The 18,481-nt window shown below is 37.2% G+C and overlaps 2 protein-coding genes across 2 annotated transcripts; both read left to right on the plus strand.

The window, feature by feature from the left end:
- The first annotated feature begins 7,185 nt into the window (after positions 1-7,185).
- Positions 7,186-8,892, plus strand: LOC103405198 (receptor like protein 29-like). Its single transcript, XM_008344171.4, has one exon. It carries the CDS (start codon positions 7,386-7,388, stop codon positions 8,796-8,798), a length of 1,413 nt encoding a protein of 470 aa, XP_008342393.2. The 5' UTR covers positions 7,186-7,385; the 3' UTR covers positions 8,799-8,892.
- Positions 8,893-13,899: 5,007 nt separating this feature from the next.
- LOC103405199 (ubiquinone biosynthesis O-methyltransferase, mitochondrial-like) lies at positions 13,900-17,278 on the plus strand. The gene is made up of 9 exons (XM_008344172.4): positions 13,900-14,232; positions 14,368-14,457; positions 14,671-14,749; positions 14,989-15,066; positions 15,193-15,241; positions 15,788-15,837; positions 15,945-16,094; positions 16,923-17,003; positions 17,102-17,278. Exons 1-9 carry the CDS (start codon positions 13,994-13,996, stop codon positions 17,216-17,218), a joined length of 933 nt encoding a protein of 310 aa, XP_008342394.3. The 5' UTR covers positions 13,900-13,993; the 3' UTR covers positions 17,219-17,278.
- The last annotated feature ends 1,203 nt before the right edge of the window (positions 17,279-18,481 follow it).

Raw genomic sequence — 18,481 nt, forward strand, 5'->3', positions numbered from 1 at the left:
AAGCTGTGAGATAAAATGGTTATGTGCTTAGCTTTAGACGTTCAGTGGCACAAGTTTTATGTTTTGCGCTACTATGCAACATTGCCCTGGTTTGCACTTTCGTGTCATGATTTTTTGTGAAAACCATTGTTTGAATTGGAATAGGATCCTATCCGTCCAATAATCATTTTATCGTGTTCGTTCATGTATTATTCTGCGGTCAGAAATCATTTTGAATTTCTTATTTAAAATTGAAAACAAACAGTACTTGATGAAAACTTGTCACACGATGTACAATGAACAGTCCCAATGAAGTGATCCTCAAAATTCTCACAAAGAGAATTTGGAGAGGATCCTCATCCCTTTGAGTTGAAGGGTTTTGTTTATTAAACCCAGCAGGTTACACCTGAATTTGATGTTGGGAGAGGACAAGAGTAGCAATTAGTTTCCTCTTGTTGACACAAGTGCCATCATTGGAGCCACTCTAGTAGTGCGAGTTCAGTTCTCTTGATTATCAGGTGACCAAAAGCTTATGGTCACTTATCATTAGATTTGTTGATAACTTTATATAAATAGTGGAGATTAAAATACTAAAAAGTTTTATTATTATTATTATTATTATTATTTATTATTATTTTTTTTTTTTTTTTATCATTTGAATCAAATCAAAGAGTAATTGAACATGCATCCTTTTGTAAACGTTTTGTCAAAAATATTAGGGTAAATTGCGGTTTACTCCTGATCTATCACCCCAGTTAACATACCCTGATCCGAAATATCCATTATGACTCCGAATCGAGCTGTGTTGGTGAGCGGGAATGAACCCCCTTCACACGTGACGTTAGAGCATAAGTAAGTACAGTAGAATGAATTAAGAATTGTACCATCAAAGGTAATCTCCAATACCATGACTTGCCATGAATCCTCAACGATAAAAAAGCTCAGCTAATAAAACCTGGAGGGTGAAAACCAAACAAGGGTGAGTGACCCTGGAAATAAAATTTTAATAGAAACCATATAAAACATTATAACCCCTCGCTACAACACCTATATAGTTTTCAAAAAAAATCATAAATATATCACAACACAGCATCTCATCAGCAATATTAATAATCATGTGATTAATAACTCATACTAGCACACAAGTCGGAGTCACCTATGGTGACCTGTGCGACTGCACCCATATCTCATCAATCGATGTTAACTCATAAGTCGGAGTCACCCATAATGACCTGTACGACTTACCCATATCTCATCACATATGCTAGCTCATCACATATTTCATCACATATGCTAGCTCATAAGTCAGAGTAACCTGTAGTTTACTGTACGACTTATCCATAGCTCAATAAGTATACATGCACACAAGTCGGAACCACCTAAAGTGGTTTGTACGACAGGACTGTGTGTAAATAAATACGCTCAAGAGTTATGATCATGTGAAGACTGTGCGAATAATCGTGGGTCACCTACGAGTCGGAACCACCTATAATGGTCTGTACGACATGACTGTGCACCTACCTTAGAACCAAGGTGAGCGTAAGGTGCGGGAGGTGAACATCATGTGAAGGACTGTGCCATGGCCACAGGCAGGAGCACTAACACCGGGGTGCAGATTTATGAGCTCTAATTGCATCTCATCATATCTCGCATAACTAGAGCAATCTCATATTACATATACAACTCATAGGCAACATGTACGACAATATCGGAGTTGCCTAAAACATAAATGTGATCATGCCATAACTCAATCATTTCAACTAATACCATAACTCACCTGAACTTACCTGTGTGTTCTGCGTTCACCTTCACACTTTACAGCATTCACAATAATTATGTGCAAGAAATATACATATGGATATGCCATAATGCAAATCTAAAATTCAACCATATCATAGTATTTTTCCAATATATACATATATATAATGTGGCGTAAAATGGACAATGTATAACGCCTTGCTCCCGAATTATTTATTTTCGGAAATAATTATCGTGGATAAGTCCAACTAAACACTAGTTTAATTAACTATCATTAATTATGTTTCCTTATTTCAATTTCTTGATTCCTTCCACATTGATTTATGACCAATATCCAATCACTAAAAACATAAGTTTAAATCTCATATTTTCACCAATTTCCTTCACATTGCTCAATTCTCAAACAAGGCTATTGTCTCAATTATTTAGTCCCATTTATAGTATGGCTGCATCTAACGTCTTGTTAGACTGCCTACGTACCCTAAACAGGGATCAAGCCATTCATAATTCGTATCAGTACTTCTAAGCATTCACAGTAATTATATGCAATAATCAATTTATAACCGTTTGTGAAATTATCAATCATATATATATATACACACACACACACGATAGGAAGGAAAAGACTCACTCACCTGAGGTCCACACTATGACTCCTTAGAACACATATTGAGACATCACGAACCATCGTCGCCTATGACCAAGTATCAAATCACATCTCAGAGTTCTTATCGACAAAATACATAATTTACATAAAACGCATAAATCAATTCGAAAGATCTGTATCATGGATTTCCAATCCGTTGCTTCCAAAGATCCACATTATACTTCTAGAACAACAACCTAAGGTTTCATTACGATCCAACGGTCGGATCTCCGCCAATTGCCAAAACTAAATGGCGGTCAACATTTTAATTTATAAACTTAAAAATCCAATTCGGGAAAATTCATACATGGATTTCTTATCTGTAAGTTTCTATGGACCTCAAATATTATGTACTATAACATATTAAAGTTTGGTGACGATCCAACGGTTGGATCGTCGATTCATATCTTTACCAAGTAACGTATCCTAATGAGTTTAGGTCCAAACGATCAACCTATGATATACAATTGCCAAAACTGAACTCAAGACATGTAATTTATCCTAAGGATAACATCGACGGTCCCCTGGCCACGAGCCGCCACACGTGCTGCCGCGGGTGGCGATCGGTCGCCCCGACTCGCCGGAAAATCCACCTATTTCCAAAAATTATCAAAATTTATAGGAATGAAGATCTCAATGAGTAGAGTAAACTTTATACCTATGGCCAAGTCCAATTTGGCCGGGAAAAACTCCAATTTTGCTTAAACCCGCCGAAACCCTAGAAAATGGTGTGCTTCAATTCGACCTCCATACTCACTCCGACGCCTCAACCACTACCTGGGCTTTGTTCTAGGGTTCTAGAGGAGTGTTCTAGTGGTGGTAATTCAAGGAGATCGTTTCACGATTGATGGATTTCGAGCATGGGTCTTATGGCACCCCCGTGGGTTATTTCAATGATTTACACCCAAATCCTTTCCAAATTTGGGTGGAAATGGAAGAGGGGAGGTCAATGGATGATTTCCAGGTGAAGAATGGGTGACTTTCGTCGGAAAAGTGGTGGAATCTAGCCGGAATTACAACCGAGTCAAAACCAATTTTTGTTGTGGGTGTACGGGTCAGCTGGGTTGGATGCTCCACACCTCCCTCCTTTCCCTCCTAGTTCTTCTCTCCCATTCGTCACTCTCACTCTCCTCCTTTCCTGATTGGGCAGTGCCCATCTTCTTTCTCTCCCTCTCCACTTCGCTGCCATCAGGCAACCTTCCTCATTTTCTTTTCTTCTTTCTTTTCCTCTTTTTCCCGTTAATTTTTCTTACCTCTCAATTAATAAAATTAACAAAAAATATAAGAAATTAATAGAATAAATAACAACCCTTACCAACATACTTTTGAAATACGGTAAGGTAATAATTCATACGCGTCATGAACTAGCGATCAACGAAAGTCAATACGCTCACCTCTAAAATTTATAAAATAGTAAAATTTGGGGCAGGTTGTCACACCAATTGAAATTGACCCCCTAAACTATTTTTTTAGTAAATTAACCTCTTGCCGTTAGATTGCGGAATCAATTTCATCAAATTCAAGGGCAAATTAATCATTTCATCATTAATTGTTACTTGTTAGCTATAAATACCAATAAAATTTTGATACATGGACACAAAATAATTCAAAAATATATAGCATAATGAGAAAACATAAAAAACCAAACGTTTACATAACGGATCATCTCACATTATCATTACACATTATTTTGTTTTCACATGTCATAATTACATTGTTGGTTATAGTTGATAAGTAAGAATTGATTAAGGAAAGACTAATTTTCCTTTGAATTTGAAAAAATAGGTGGATGGAATCTACCAACAAGGGTCAATTGGCTTATTTCAAATAATTCAAGGAGTTAATTACCAAAAAAATAGTTCATAGGGTTAATTTTAACTGGAGTAATAGTTCAAGGGATCAAATGACAGTTTATCCAAAATATTAATAAATTGTGTTGTTATCAACACTACCTCAAAAGATAAGCTTCTCACTGTATTATTAAGAGAAATAATGCAGAATGACTTTCTTAGGAGATGTTCGATATGACACAACCCGATCAAAGTTGAGATGTGTTGTCTGTCACGTGAGAGTGACGTACCCATGTGCACAAAGCGGAAGCGATAAGAGTAAGCGAATACTAACAACTTAAAACCAAGCAACTAACAATACTAATTAAGAAGGGATGCTAGTGAGAGTTTCAGTGTATAAATACACTTTCAGAGCAATAAGAGAGTCTAGTTGCAATCACTAAAATACAACACCAGAAGGTGAATCCTACTTTTTTGGATTCTGTTAGAACACCATTGGAGTCCTCGTGGCCACCAAACTCTGTTGTCTAAGACCTGGAGGGGTGAAAAACAAAGTTGAGTGGGTCAGTAAAACACATTTACACAAAAACCTTATTTTCTTTTGAGTACACTAACCCCTCGCCGTAAAACAAGTATATGATTACTTTCCCAGAAAATAGAATACATAAATATGTATATAAATATATCATTTCAAATCATGCTTTACATATTCATAATCATATGTATGTCATGCCAAGATATAACAAGGTAAGCAATTCAGGTAAGAATAAATTCATAGAAATATAACATATTAGTTGAAACCCCTGTGAAAGTTTGTACGGCTGAATTCATAGCTCAAAAGTCAATCTAGCCGAAGTCACTACAATGACCTATATGGCAATATACTGCATATAAGTCGGAACCACTAATAAAAAGGGTCTGTACGACAAGATTGGGTGTAATATAATTATGCTCAATTCTACTCTCTCATAATAGTTGGGCGATAAATCGCTAGTCACTTACGAGTCGGAACTATAAATAAGGTCTGTACAACAAGACTGTGCACTTAAATTGGATCCGATATGAGCATATAGTGCGGGGGCGACATAATAAACAGACTTGTACTTCATATCTCTGGCTAAATCACAATCACCCTAGGTGCAGTTTTATGAGCTCAACATTATTCAATCACATATCACATCATCGATGATTCACATAACCAAACACAACTTACCTGAGCTTCAGGGCGTCCACAACACCACATTTAAATATATAAAGCTTCACATACCAATTCATGTACGAAATATAAATTCATATGCATGGCATTTAAATCGCATTTCCTTTAAATATGTTTTCTGGGAAAAACGTCAAGTATATATATATTGAAAATAACTACCCACTTACAAATATGTCGATGGGTCGTAGCCACCGAGCCTCGATTGATTACGCTCGTCCTGAGAATAGGCCTCACCTATGAGCGAAACAACTATATAAACGTCACTTTAATGCACATATACCAAACTATGTAATAACTTCTCAGACATAGCTCAAATTGGGTATATGAATATAACACAATGACCTACACAACCTCAGGATCATCCCTATATTTTTAGAATATTTTTCCGACCATCCACGCGCTGCCACGCGTCGGCCAAGGCACGGCAATATGCACCGCCCACGTGCGGCCACATGCCAGGCATGCTGACGGCGTCAGTTAACGCCGTCAGGAATATTCCGTCAACTTCTAACTGTTACTGTTAAATCTAACTAACGGTGTTGGAATATTCCATCAGACTTGACGGAATATTCTGTCGTCTTCAACCTTGGGACTCCGACGACCGTCGTCGTCGTCGGAAAACTGGGGATTTTTAGAACTTTGATTTCTCACTCGTTTCTTCACCATTTTCACGAAGTTCATACCAAAATGAAGCTCTTAACTTGTAGAACACAATCATACTAATTTAAAGCTCTAAAAGTCATGGGATCTCACTGGAGAATTCCAAGAAAAACTGGCCAAACTTCGTTCACACGATCCCAACTTCCAAAACCTTCAAACGAAGCACTCCAAGCTTCTCACTAAGCTTCCTTCAAGCTTCAAATTTCCAAAAACATCCATAATTACGTGTGCATGAATAGTGCACAAAATCGGGGGTTATGAAAAACTAGGGTTTTCGAATGTATCTTTACCTAAAATGGGTACCAATCGACTCGTCTGAGCTTCACGAACACAATGGTGCCAACTTTGACCACGATCCGTGAAGTTTCAAGGGTTTTGGGTGCTTGTCCATACGAGTTCGAAGGAGAGAGAGTGAAACCGAGAGAGAGTGTGTGCACGAGAGTGAGAGAGAGAATGGAGGAGTGATGTGTGGTCCAAAATAGTGAACAACCCACAATACACCAAACTCTAATCCTAATTGGTTCCAAACAATTAGGATTTAAGAATATGGGTCCAAAAACACAATGAAACCAATAATACAACTCAATGACCATGGGTAATTCTGACTTTTCACACCTCCGATAAATAATTTCTAGGACGAGTTGTCACACAATAAGCATTTTATTTTCAATTTTTAGTTTTATGAAATCTCAAAACTAAAGTATTGTTTCATAACTACTTTCAATTTTCAGAAAATTAAAAATTAAAAACTAAAAGTACTTACCAAATAAGATTCATATTTAAAAAATAAAAAAAAATAAAAAAAAATTATCAAACAATTCCGGATGTTAATAATAGAAAAACAAACAAATAATCTTTAAATCCCAATGAAATAAAAGAAGGGAACTTTAACGAAAAGATTCTGGTACTATTTACTTTAAAGAAAAATCATATTTTTACACTAAAAATTTAATCATGATACTATTTATTTTACCTTTTATTTTATTTTTATCGTTAAAATTCAAATTTTCCTAACACTTTTAATTAGTTTTTTCTATAAAAAAATTCAAAATCCAATGCTTGGGAAAAGTGAAACATGCCCTTATTTTCCACAACACTCAACTTTCTGCCTAATGTTATAAGTTCCCTCAGTCACGAGTCACGACCCTACCTTTGCTTTCAAATTATCAAATTCTCACTCAAATGTCATGACTCATGACTTCCCCCTCCCACTTATTATCGCTCCTATCACTTCAATCACTTCTCCCCCCCCTCTCTCTCTCTCTCTCTCTCTCTCTCTCTCTCTCTCTCTCTAGCACTCTCACGTGAGGTTAAAACTGTAAAGCCAGACAACAAAATGCTGCAACTCTCCGAACCTCCCATATACCTTGACACAATGTGCCTTCCCTTCCCACTCTCTCTCCCTCCACTCCTCCTCCTCCTCCTGCTCCTCCTCTCTCACCCTCCTTCGACCACCACCGCCGCCACCATGCTTCCATCTGAATCAGAAACCCTGTTCAAGATCATGGAATCCATGTCCTCTGATCAACCCTGGAGGATTTCCCATCCTACCCCTTGCCAACCCTCCTCCTCCTGGCCCGGAATCGAGTGCAAAATCGGAAAAGACAACCGCCCCCATGTCTCCCGGCTAGATTTTGGCACCTCACCAAACCCCTCCTGCAAAAAAACAGCCACATTCCCTTCCCTAATCTTCTCCCTCCCGTTTCTCCAATCTGCTTTCTTCTTCAACTGCTTCACTCACACAAAAACCACCCTCTCTGTTTCTCAAAACAGAGCATCATCCCCTGCCTCCCTCCAGCAGCTCAGCCTCCGGTCCAACCCGGCACTCTCCGGCCCAATCCCACCACAAATATCCGACCTCAAGTCCCTTGAGATCCTCACATTGTCACAAAACCGCCTCTCCGGTCCGATCCCCTCGGAGATTTTCACCCTTCGGAAACTAATCCACCTTGATTTGAGTTACAATGTGCTCACAGGCACCATCCCTATGCAGCTGGGCAGTCTCAGAAACCTCCAAGGCCTTGATTTAAGCTACAATTCTCTCATAGGCTCCATCCCAGACACAGTTGGTCAACTGGGTTTGCTTCAAAAAGTTGACTTCAGCTCCAATCAACTCACAGGCTCCATCCCCAATGGCATCGAAAAGCTCGGTTTTTTGGTTTTCATGGCGTTAAGCAACAACAAATTAAGTGGGAAATTTCCGAAGGGGTTGGAAAAGTTGCAGAGCTTGCAGTATTTCATTTTAGACGGCAATCCAATGCACATTCCTCTGCCATTGGAGTTTGGTAAATTGGTGAAGCTCCAAGAACTCAGGCTGGCTGATTCCGGCTACTCGGGCACCATCCCGGAATCCTTCTCCCAGCTCAAGAATTTGAGCACTCTGTCGCTGCAGGATAACCGGCTAACGGGCGAAATCCCGGTCGGGTTTGGGAGCCTCTCGCACATTTACCACATGAATCTGAGCAGAAACATGTTGGGGGGTGTTGTGCCTTTCAATGCAAGTTTCCTCAAGAGGTTGGGGAGGAACTTGGACCTCAGTGGAAACCCAGGTCTCTGTGTGAGTTCCTCAGAAGCTCACAGTTTGAAAGTTGGAGTTAATGTCTGCGGAAGCAGTGATCAGATTGCTTCACCTGCCCTGCCATTGAAGAATTCTCAAGCTCCTTCTCCATCTGGGCTCTCCATAAAACCATTTTTTCTGTATGCTGTTTTGTGTGTTTTGGGATTACATCATCAGATGTTTTTAGTGTGACAAAATATATTTGTGCTTAATTTAGTCTGATTTGTTGATGATTATTGTGAAAAATATTATTTAATGGATATAAGAATTTTATGGGAGTTCGCAAGATTTGATGTGTATTTAGGGGATTTTCTTCTGGACGTATGATAAGATATTACATCAAATTATCCAAATTAAAAAAAAAAAGATTTCAAATCTATCCCCTTCCTTCCGTGATGTTTATCAGGAAGCAAAATTCTTGACAGGTATAAGGATATACTCTTAACCAACTGAGTTATAAGTCACTTGTGGCATATGCATTATCTTGTTATGGTCACATAGTGCATGACTGTAATACTTAAGTGAACTCTATCTTTGAAGCGGTGTATAAGCAGAAGCGGAGTATAAGCAGAAGCACTAATCAATTAGTAATTTAATATGGTATTAGTCAGTCGTCTAGGCTTGCCCCACAATATTTCGCATAATCGAAACAGGGCATTTGATATGTTATCACCTAAAGATCATGCCTACAAAATTTCCCTGAAATTGAAAGACAATTACTTATCTAACCAGGTTATATCAAATATGCGAACACAGTATCATCTATAAACAAAAACAATAATTCCATGGAAATATGCAGCTCCTGATTTTGACACTTACTTTTGGGGAGATTACCATTAGCAAGCAGGCGAGAGCATCATCTGACAATATTATATATATATATATATATATATATATATATATATATATATATTAAGAATGAATCTTATATTGATGAGACGAGAGACTTTGCATGGGCTAAGTAAGTTAGACTACTTCCCATATGCCAATTGGTTTTATGGTGAAATCTCAACTTTCTTCATGGTATCAGAGCCAGATGCGCTCCACAACACACAAGCACTCCACATCACCCTGTTTTGTTGTGCACATATTAAACTTCAAAATTCGCCACACGTGAGAGGGCGTGTTGAGACTAAGTCCCACATTAATGGGGGAGAGACTTTGCATAGGTTTATAAGTAAGTTATCATATACCAGTTAATTTTATGTTGGAACCTCAACTTTCTTCAATATATATATACATGTTGGTTCGATTAAAGGTTTAATTGCTGGGACCAGAACCAGATAGATTTATCTTTGAAGAGTAGACATCAATTTAAACCAGAATTTATAAATTTCTACCACCCAAACCAAATGTACAACAATTCAATGTGTTTGTTTGCTCAGTAAGAAAAGAAAAGAACAAAACTTGGGTAAATTTGTAAACTTGATCAAATAATGAAAGGGAAAAAGAAACCACAATGGTGGGGCGGGGTGGGGTATTATTTTGTAGGACATTTGCCCGTGTAGGGAGGGTTGATGAAACAAGACCACCTGCGTGCAGAGGAGGACTGAATTGCGAAGGACACATGGACCTCTTAATAGCTGGATCCCACTATTCCTTTTTAGACATTTGCAAAAAAAAAAAAAAAAATCACTTCACTGTTTTGGTACAGCATATCCTATCAGAACAATTAATTTTAGTTTTATCACCAAAAGACAAAAAAAAAAAAAAAAAAACCCAATCAATTTTAGAAAATAAATCACATCAACGGGTTTAATGGATTTAACAAAAACCCCATCAATTTTAAGAAATAGTGTTTTGGTACAGCATTTACCGTATGCTCAATTGTTTCGTTCTAGTCAAGTGCCCTAGCTATATATTTACCTACCTCTCTATTCGAGTAGTTGAAACATTCACTTTGTAAAATAAGAATAAAGTTGTGTATGGTAAACGTTCATTCCGTTTCTTACAAAGCAGAAAGTCTTATTGGCTTGAAAATCGCCCTAATCAATTTTGAATCACATGTAGTAGTTCTTACTTGCTCCGTATTTACAAGCTTGAATTTGTGTAAGCGAAAATTTTACTATTCTTTGGTGTATAGCATACCAGAAAATGATGAAAATCTCTCAGTATGGACTAGGACCTCACATAATTTTTTTTTTATATGTATTTTATATGATAATCTGAGGGGAAATGCTCAATCAGTCCTCTATGCATGCAAGTAATTCTAGGGCGTACATATTTACTAGAATATGAGCATGCAAAACAAAATCAATCAGCTTAGAGTGAAGATGATCAATTATGTTTTAAGCAGGCAAAACTTCTCTTCTCCAATTTGAAATACCCTCTGCCAAGGATAATCGTTGACAAACACCCATGCGCGTATATCAAAACCCTAATTTTAACTAGTTCAATTTCATCAATGGCTTTACGCTAAGCAAAGCGTCGATCAAAGTTGATATATCTCATTAATACTTGGCTAAGACACCACAATATACGCCCAAATCAAACAATTATAATGAAGCAAACGTACGATCACTTATAATTTAGTCTGATGATATAACATGTATGTTATTTTTATGAGGGACCTTGGATCATAGAGTGAACATTGTTGTACCAAAGCCCTCATGCAGCCCTTATCAAAAGGTTGGCAACTTGGCAAGTAGAATCAAATCCAATTTCCAGTTCTAGGAAACAGTTCGAACAGGTAGAGTCCAAACTATCACACGCCCATCCCGGCCCCAAATGCAATAAAGGAGAAATAATAGAAGAAAGACGTTGATATTTCACCCTAAACCGAATTAACAATGCAGTGAGTAACGCAATTTCTTATAAGAACATGTAGAGTTTGGTAAATTAATTTTTCGATGTGAGACATTTCTTCACATCCTCATACACTTCCCTCACGTATGACGAGTTTTCAAACCTTACATGTGGGCTGCACAAGAGTGACGTCGAACACGCGTGACAACCAGATCTAATACCATAAAAGTAGTTGAAGTTTTAATATAAAACCAATTGACCATATGAAAACAAATATACTTCTTAAAAGCAGATTTGAAATTTGGTAAACTTCCGATACCAGACATTTCACCGGAATTACTACAGAAGGAGGGGGGATGGTGAATGTAGCCAGGAGAGTAGTGGGGGACTAAGACAGGAACTACCTGTCTGTCATTTTCTTTGTTAACCAAGGTTTATACAAGGAAATAATAGTTGCAGAGAACCTCACGTGGGAAAAGGAGTCCTTTGAGCAAGTACCAATTTTTACACCACAGTAGCATTGTTTCTCAAGCCTCATCTTTTTTCCTTTTCAGTTTTCACCTATATATTTTGTGTACACATCGGGATGCTTTATTGCCTTTAGGTAAAATTCAAGATGTGATGTTCAATCATGTACGTTCATCTGATATTTATGTGACCCTTTACATATATATATATATACACACACACACACAATTTGGGTCCCTAGATATATGTGTATATAGAGATTCGAACTTCAACGATTCGAACCATCTATATTTTTTATTTGACAAATATTTTGCAAAAACGATCTATGAGATGCAACTTGAAAAATAGCACTTCGTTAAAGTTCGATGTATTGTTGGCCCTGCAATTAATTCTCATTTTTTGATCCCTTCTCTTTGAGAATCTGTATGGGTGTGTGTGTATATATATATATATATATGTATATGTTAGTTGAGCTTCGAAGTGCAAGGCATGCAGTTTCTGCACACATCATCTCAAAGGGGCTTTTAATCTCTATATATGCCCAAGTGGTATAATTTGCCATGATGCTACAAATTATTAACATTTAGATCGAGCGGAAAATTTGGCCATAAACCTCGGAAAAATTCGCGATAATCAAAGACTTTAAATAGAAGAGAAAGTACGGTAATTAGTATAATATAAATTATATAATTAAGTTCTTATTGAGTGGGGCACAAGCTAAGAAGGATTATCCAAGGGACCAGGATCCTCGCCGGATCCATTCTATAGGGATTCTAGGGATCCCACAATCCTGTCCGTTCATCGTATATCGTACGGTCAGAAATCATTTAAATTTTAAATTTTAAAATTCAAAAGTAAATAGTATCTAACGAAAAATGACTGCACGATATACAATGAACGGACAGGATTGCGGGATCCCTAGGGAATGGATCCGGCGAGGATCCTGGTGCTTATCCAAGCTCTCTCTCTCTCTCTCCTTTTGAAAAGTCGATTTCGACTCTCGTCTCTTCTCTTCTTTTATCATGACAAAGATATTTGAAATCCAGAATCTGATTGACTACAAGATTGTACAACTACAGACATAATTGATATGTTTCATTGTCATATTTTTTGAAAGATTTTTTGGCAAGTGCATTTTAACTTGCTATGTAACTGACTAGAGGTTTTCCCTCTCTTGATTTGGACCCCAAGTCATGCACAGCTCTTTGATTTGAAGTAAAAAAAAAAAAAAAGTTGAAATTGACGTGAAACATGTTTGTCGCAAGGCTAACTTTTTTTTTATGATACTTGTCAAGTTAAATTAGGAGCATTATTCCTTGGTTATCTCTCGAATGCATATCTCAACTTATTACTCAATTGTTCGTTGATTTGTTTTGGTCAGACTCAGATTATTGTATATGATTTGGTTTTATCTACAAAGGAGAAATTAGAAAAAGGATTCAATTGCCCTTTCTTAGTGGAACGGCATTTTTAAAGTAGGGTTTTCTACTTTTCTTTTCAAACACATAATCCCATTCAAACTCTAGGGAAAAATAAATAAAGAGAATGACTCGTTTGAAATTGCTTCTATAAGAAACACTTTTGGTCATAAAATATTTATAAGTAGAAGTGCTTTCATTAGAAACATGTTAAATTTTTATTAAATTTCTAAGTGCTTGCTTTATGAACAAACACTTGAAAAGTGCTTCTTAGAAAAATAATTTGACATGTGGTTTTTACTCATGTTTGAAAGAGCTTTTGAACCAAATTTTTTAGTAAAAATACAAATAATGTTTGAAAAAATACTTGAAGTGTTTCCTGAAAAAAAAAAAACAGATACCTGGTATTTCTTTAACAATGCGTTTCAAGTGTTTTAGAATCCCAAAATATTTTTACCAATAAAGCTTTCAGACATTATAAATGCATTTCCAAACAAATAATTTTTTTATTTTTTTTCCAAAGCCGATCAAAAACGAATTTGCAGACCAGACAAAAAGGATGGGCCATATTTTGGGCCTTCACCATCCCACCCAAAAGCCTAAACCCAATCCCACCCATAAACCCAACCCAAAGGATTCCTTTGCCGGACTCTATTTGCAGACCAGACCCGGATCCCGTACAAAAACTGAAAAAAAACCCACCGATTCCCTTCCTTTCTTCTTCGTTCAATTTCACTTTCTCTCAGCAAAATCGCCATGGCTGTGGCTTTGAAGCTCCTGAAGCAACTCCGAGCACCGCACACCAGCTCCACAATCCTCCACCGCAATCTCAGCCCACGGCTCTCGAGCATTCACAGTGCAACCAGACTCTTCTCAGACTCTCCTCCTCTAACCGAGCCTCTTCCGGCTCCACCGCCGCCAAACCCTCATTCTCCTTCCCCATCGTCTCTGAACCAGTACGAGCTCGCCAAGTTCGCCGCCGTTGCCGAAACCTGGTGAGAGCTTCTCCCTTTTTAGCATACAAGTCTCAATTTCTGCACTTGAATTTGATTTAGCTGTGGTATTATTGTGATTTATTGACCAATGAGAAGGAAATTTACTTATGAGATTAAAGCTATCGGATTTTTCAGGTGGGATTCTGAAGGGCCGTTCAAACCATTGCATATGCTGAATCCTACAAGACTTGCTTTCATTCGCTCCACGCTTTGCCGACATTTCGGGTAAATTAAAGGTTTTCTTGGTGTAGATTTAGGGTTTGGTAATATCTCCAAATTGATAGCTGCCAAGTAATTAGGAAAGTAGATTGCTTTGGTGCCTGGCATTGTCTGCGGAAGTGAAATTCGTAAAAGGAATGATACTTCACTAACATTTTTCAAGACTTGGAAAGCTAAATGATGATTCTGTTTATCATCTTTCGTGTTTCTGATCTTCAGGAAGGATCCGTTGTCCCCTAAGCCATTCGAAGGTCTCAAATTTATTGATGTTGGCTGCGGTGGTGGAATTCTTTCTGAGGTATGTTATCGTGCACCTTCCCAGGTGCATTTACTCCTCTTCACTGCACTTTAACCGCCGTGTTTATATAACTGTACCTCCTCCCTGTGGTGTGCTGATTCCTTATTAATATGTTCTGCATTTTACTCGTACAGCATTTTGAATCCTTTTTTTCTTCCGGATATGTTTAATATAAGCGATAGCTTTACCTAGCAATTGTTTTTGGTTAAGGGTTCATGCTAATCTTTAGCCTTTTTCAGCCTTTAGCTCGAATGGGAGCTACTGTGACGGGAGTTGATGCAGTGGAGAAAAATATCAACATAGCGCGCGTTCACGCTGTATGGCCACTCTCTTGAACAATGGCAATAAATTCAAATTTTATTTGATCAAGTATTTGTCCATGTGCAAGTACTTTGTTTCGTAAAGTGTGTTGACATGCTTCTAAACTTTATTCACTCACACAGGATTTAGATCCAGTGACTTCGAGAATTGACTATCAATGCACAACAGCTGGTATGTGCTAAATTTTTTCCTATTCTGTAAAGATTTTGGAAATGCATTCAATTAATATTCAATCTTTCTTGCATCTTTCTAGAATGCGTGGCTTTCCACTCTTAATGAACACATTGAATGACTTACTTTGAACATTGATGGCATATAAAGTTAGGATCTTGATTGCATCTGCTACAATCAAAACCTGCCAAATACGATGAAGAATACCCAACTGATATTATAATCACTTAAAAACCGTTTTCGTTCTGAGACATTCTTTCATGATATAATTTGTATTGTGATTCTTTTCAGTATCCTTCTTGTAATAAAAAATCCTATTTGAAATCTGTTCTGTGCAATTTATATTTTGTGTTGGTATCAGTAAATGTTGTTGATCTTGAAAAGCTTGTTCGACCTGAACTAGCAATTGTGTTGGTATGAGTTTTGTAACTTTTTTATTTGTTCTGTAAGTGATATAAATTCATTGTTGAAGATCTTTTGTATATTTCTTTTATCTCATATAGTTTTCTTTTAACTTGAGGCTTGTGTTCTTCCATTTGTACACAGAAAAGCTAGTTGAGGAACAGAAGAATTTTGATGCTGTGTTTGCTTTGGAGGTATGGTCTTAAGAATCTACAAACTGCCTATATGATTCTCTCGCTTCAGTGTTTACAAACTGCTATGGTTTATTCTAATTTGGTTGTAAATTAATGATTTACTCAAGGTAATTGAGCACGTTGCAGACCCTACTGAGTTCTGCAAATCTCTATCAGCCTTAACTGTCCCCGGTGGAGCTACTGTTGTTTCAACTATTAACCGTTCTATGAGAGCGTATGCTGCTGCCATTGTTGCAGCAGAGTATATCCTCCACTGGGTATAATTCATTATTACCTCCTGCAGTTGATTATGTGTTTTTGATTTACCATGCAACATCTGTTGCTTTGCAGCAAAATTTGCTATCTTTTCTAATTTTTGTTGCATTCTTGTTTGAAATTTTAGGCCTTCATTATCTCTAATTCTTTTTTACTACCTCGTCTTTCATGACGGTATAATCATCGCATTATTTTCTAACATAAAATATACACCCAAGAGATGTTTAAAACATTGCCCATAAATTGAGATCGGTTTTGTTTGAGTAGGCGGTGACCCTCACAGTTAGCCAATTGCGACTGACATGTGATTAATCATATAGGAATGTCTATTTAAAATAATTAAGGGAATTCAAGAATGCCTCTAGATTTATTTTATTTACAAGATTGAGTTGAATAATAGGCTTTGACTCTTTTGCGTGGAAGTCATACTCTTAAGACATTCTAACAAACCTGATTCTCATATATGTGAATAATATGATTCCTGTTTTATTAGAACTATCCAACCGATATTTCGCATAGAAGAATTCAGAAAATGTGACTCACAAAATGATGTCAGATTTCAAATTTTAAGTGCACTAATATGTCTTGAAACGCATCCTGAAGCAATACTAATATTTCATATTATATCATTGTGAATACAATTGTGACCATTGAAAGGGAATTAACTCTTATTCAATTCAGTTGTACCTCTAGATATTCGCTATGGATGTGGAACACTTTCCGTATTCTTCAGTGTTTTGCTTTGAAAATAGTTTGATCTAGTCATATTTACTCAAGTCTATTCAACTGTTGATAACATTTTGACTTGAACCAAATCGATTGTTTTACAGCTTCCTAAAGGTACACATCAATATTCCAGTTTTCTCACTCCCGAAGAACTAGCCCTGATCCTGGAACGTGCTTCTATTTCAGTAAGCCGGAACAACTTTTACCGCCCTAGGAATGTCAGCTATTTTTATCCATGCACTTGTTGCTAAAGCTTGTTTTCTGTTTGGTTGGTTGTGTGCAGGTCCAAGAGATGGCTGGGATCGAGTACAATCCTTTGACAGGAAGATGGTCTCTATCTGATGATGTCAGTGTAAATTTTATTGCTTATGGTATCAAAACAGTGACATCCAGTTTATAAAGGTAAGGAAATAGTTTCCATGTTATCCCTCTTTGTTTGAATGAAAATTTTGTTTAGTAATTTGTTCCTCTCCCTTTTCCCCTCCCCATTGTTTCTAATTTCTTTGTTGAGCTGCATCCAATGAGAAAGGAAATTGTCATACACAGAGACATTGTCATACGGATTTTCTAAGGTCGCACACAAAAGTACATGAAACGGGGATATCAAAGTAGCATATGACATTGTATAACTAGTTTGACACACTGCTACTTTGACACTCTCGTTTCAGGTACTCTTGTGTGCAACCTTAGGAAATCCATATCGTAATACAATACTTATGTGTATGATGGACTTCGGAAATCCATTTCATGTAATGTTGACTTCCTCAAATCACAATGTATCGTTGGTCTGGAATGCCACAACATTCCCGGGTGTAGGGAAGTCCCCCTCTAAGGGTGTGACCTCAAGAGTCAAAACAGTAAAAACTTATGATCCAAGGGTGACATGGTCGATTCTTCTTTTGAACCAAGGCATAAAATTCATTCCCTTTCATTCGATTTCCACGTTTGTACGTTCCCCAAACTTTTCCGATCAACCAAACACGCCCTAAAGCTGATCAAAATTTTCCAAAAAACCTAAAGCATCAAAATACTTGGGGCCTATTTGGTATTCTATCCAAATTTTTTTATCATTCTTAAAAATAACTTTGATTAACTTCTTTTAAGAACACTTTTTATAAAACTTAAAATATTGCTTGGATTTTAACTTGAAAACTATTTTCAATATTTTTTTATTTTGAGGACATAGATATTTTTACATTAAGGGAAGGGGGCGTTTGGCAAAATCCTACAATGGGCAGCCTAATTTGATATCGAATTCGCTATCCACGAGATTTGAACCTAAAACCTCTTATTTTCAAGTGAAGATGAATATTATCAGACCATAGTATTGAGTAACAACTATATTCAATATTAAACCTTCTCTGTTTCCCCAACGTTATAGACCCACCATGCTCACCTCAAAGAGTTCATTCCCTAGTCAGCGCCGACGATAGTGGCACCGTTCCCCACCGCCGTCACTCCCCTCTCTCTCTCTCTCTCTCTCTCTCTTTCCCAATTTTTCGGGTTTGATGTCGGAGAAACGACCAGAAGATACTCCACCAAGACCAAAGCTCTTGAATACTTCTGATTTGGAAGGTGGCTGTTTTTAACATATGGAGATGAATTTAGTTGCCAATTTTCAAAATTTTCATAGAAACTTAACAATTAAGCTTGAACGTAAGCT

This window comes from Malus domestica, chromosome 17, assembly GCF_042453785.1.
Source record: "Malus domestica chromosome 17, GDT2T_hap1".
NCBI classification, from domain to species: Eukaryota; Viridiplantae; Streptophyta; class Magnoliopsida; order Rosales; family Rosaceae; genus Malus; species Malus domestica.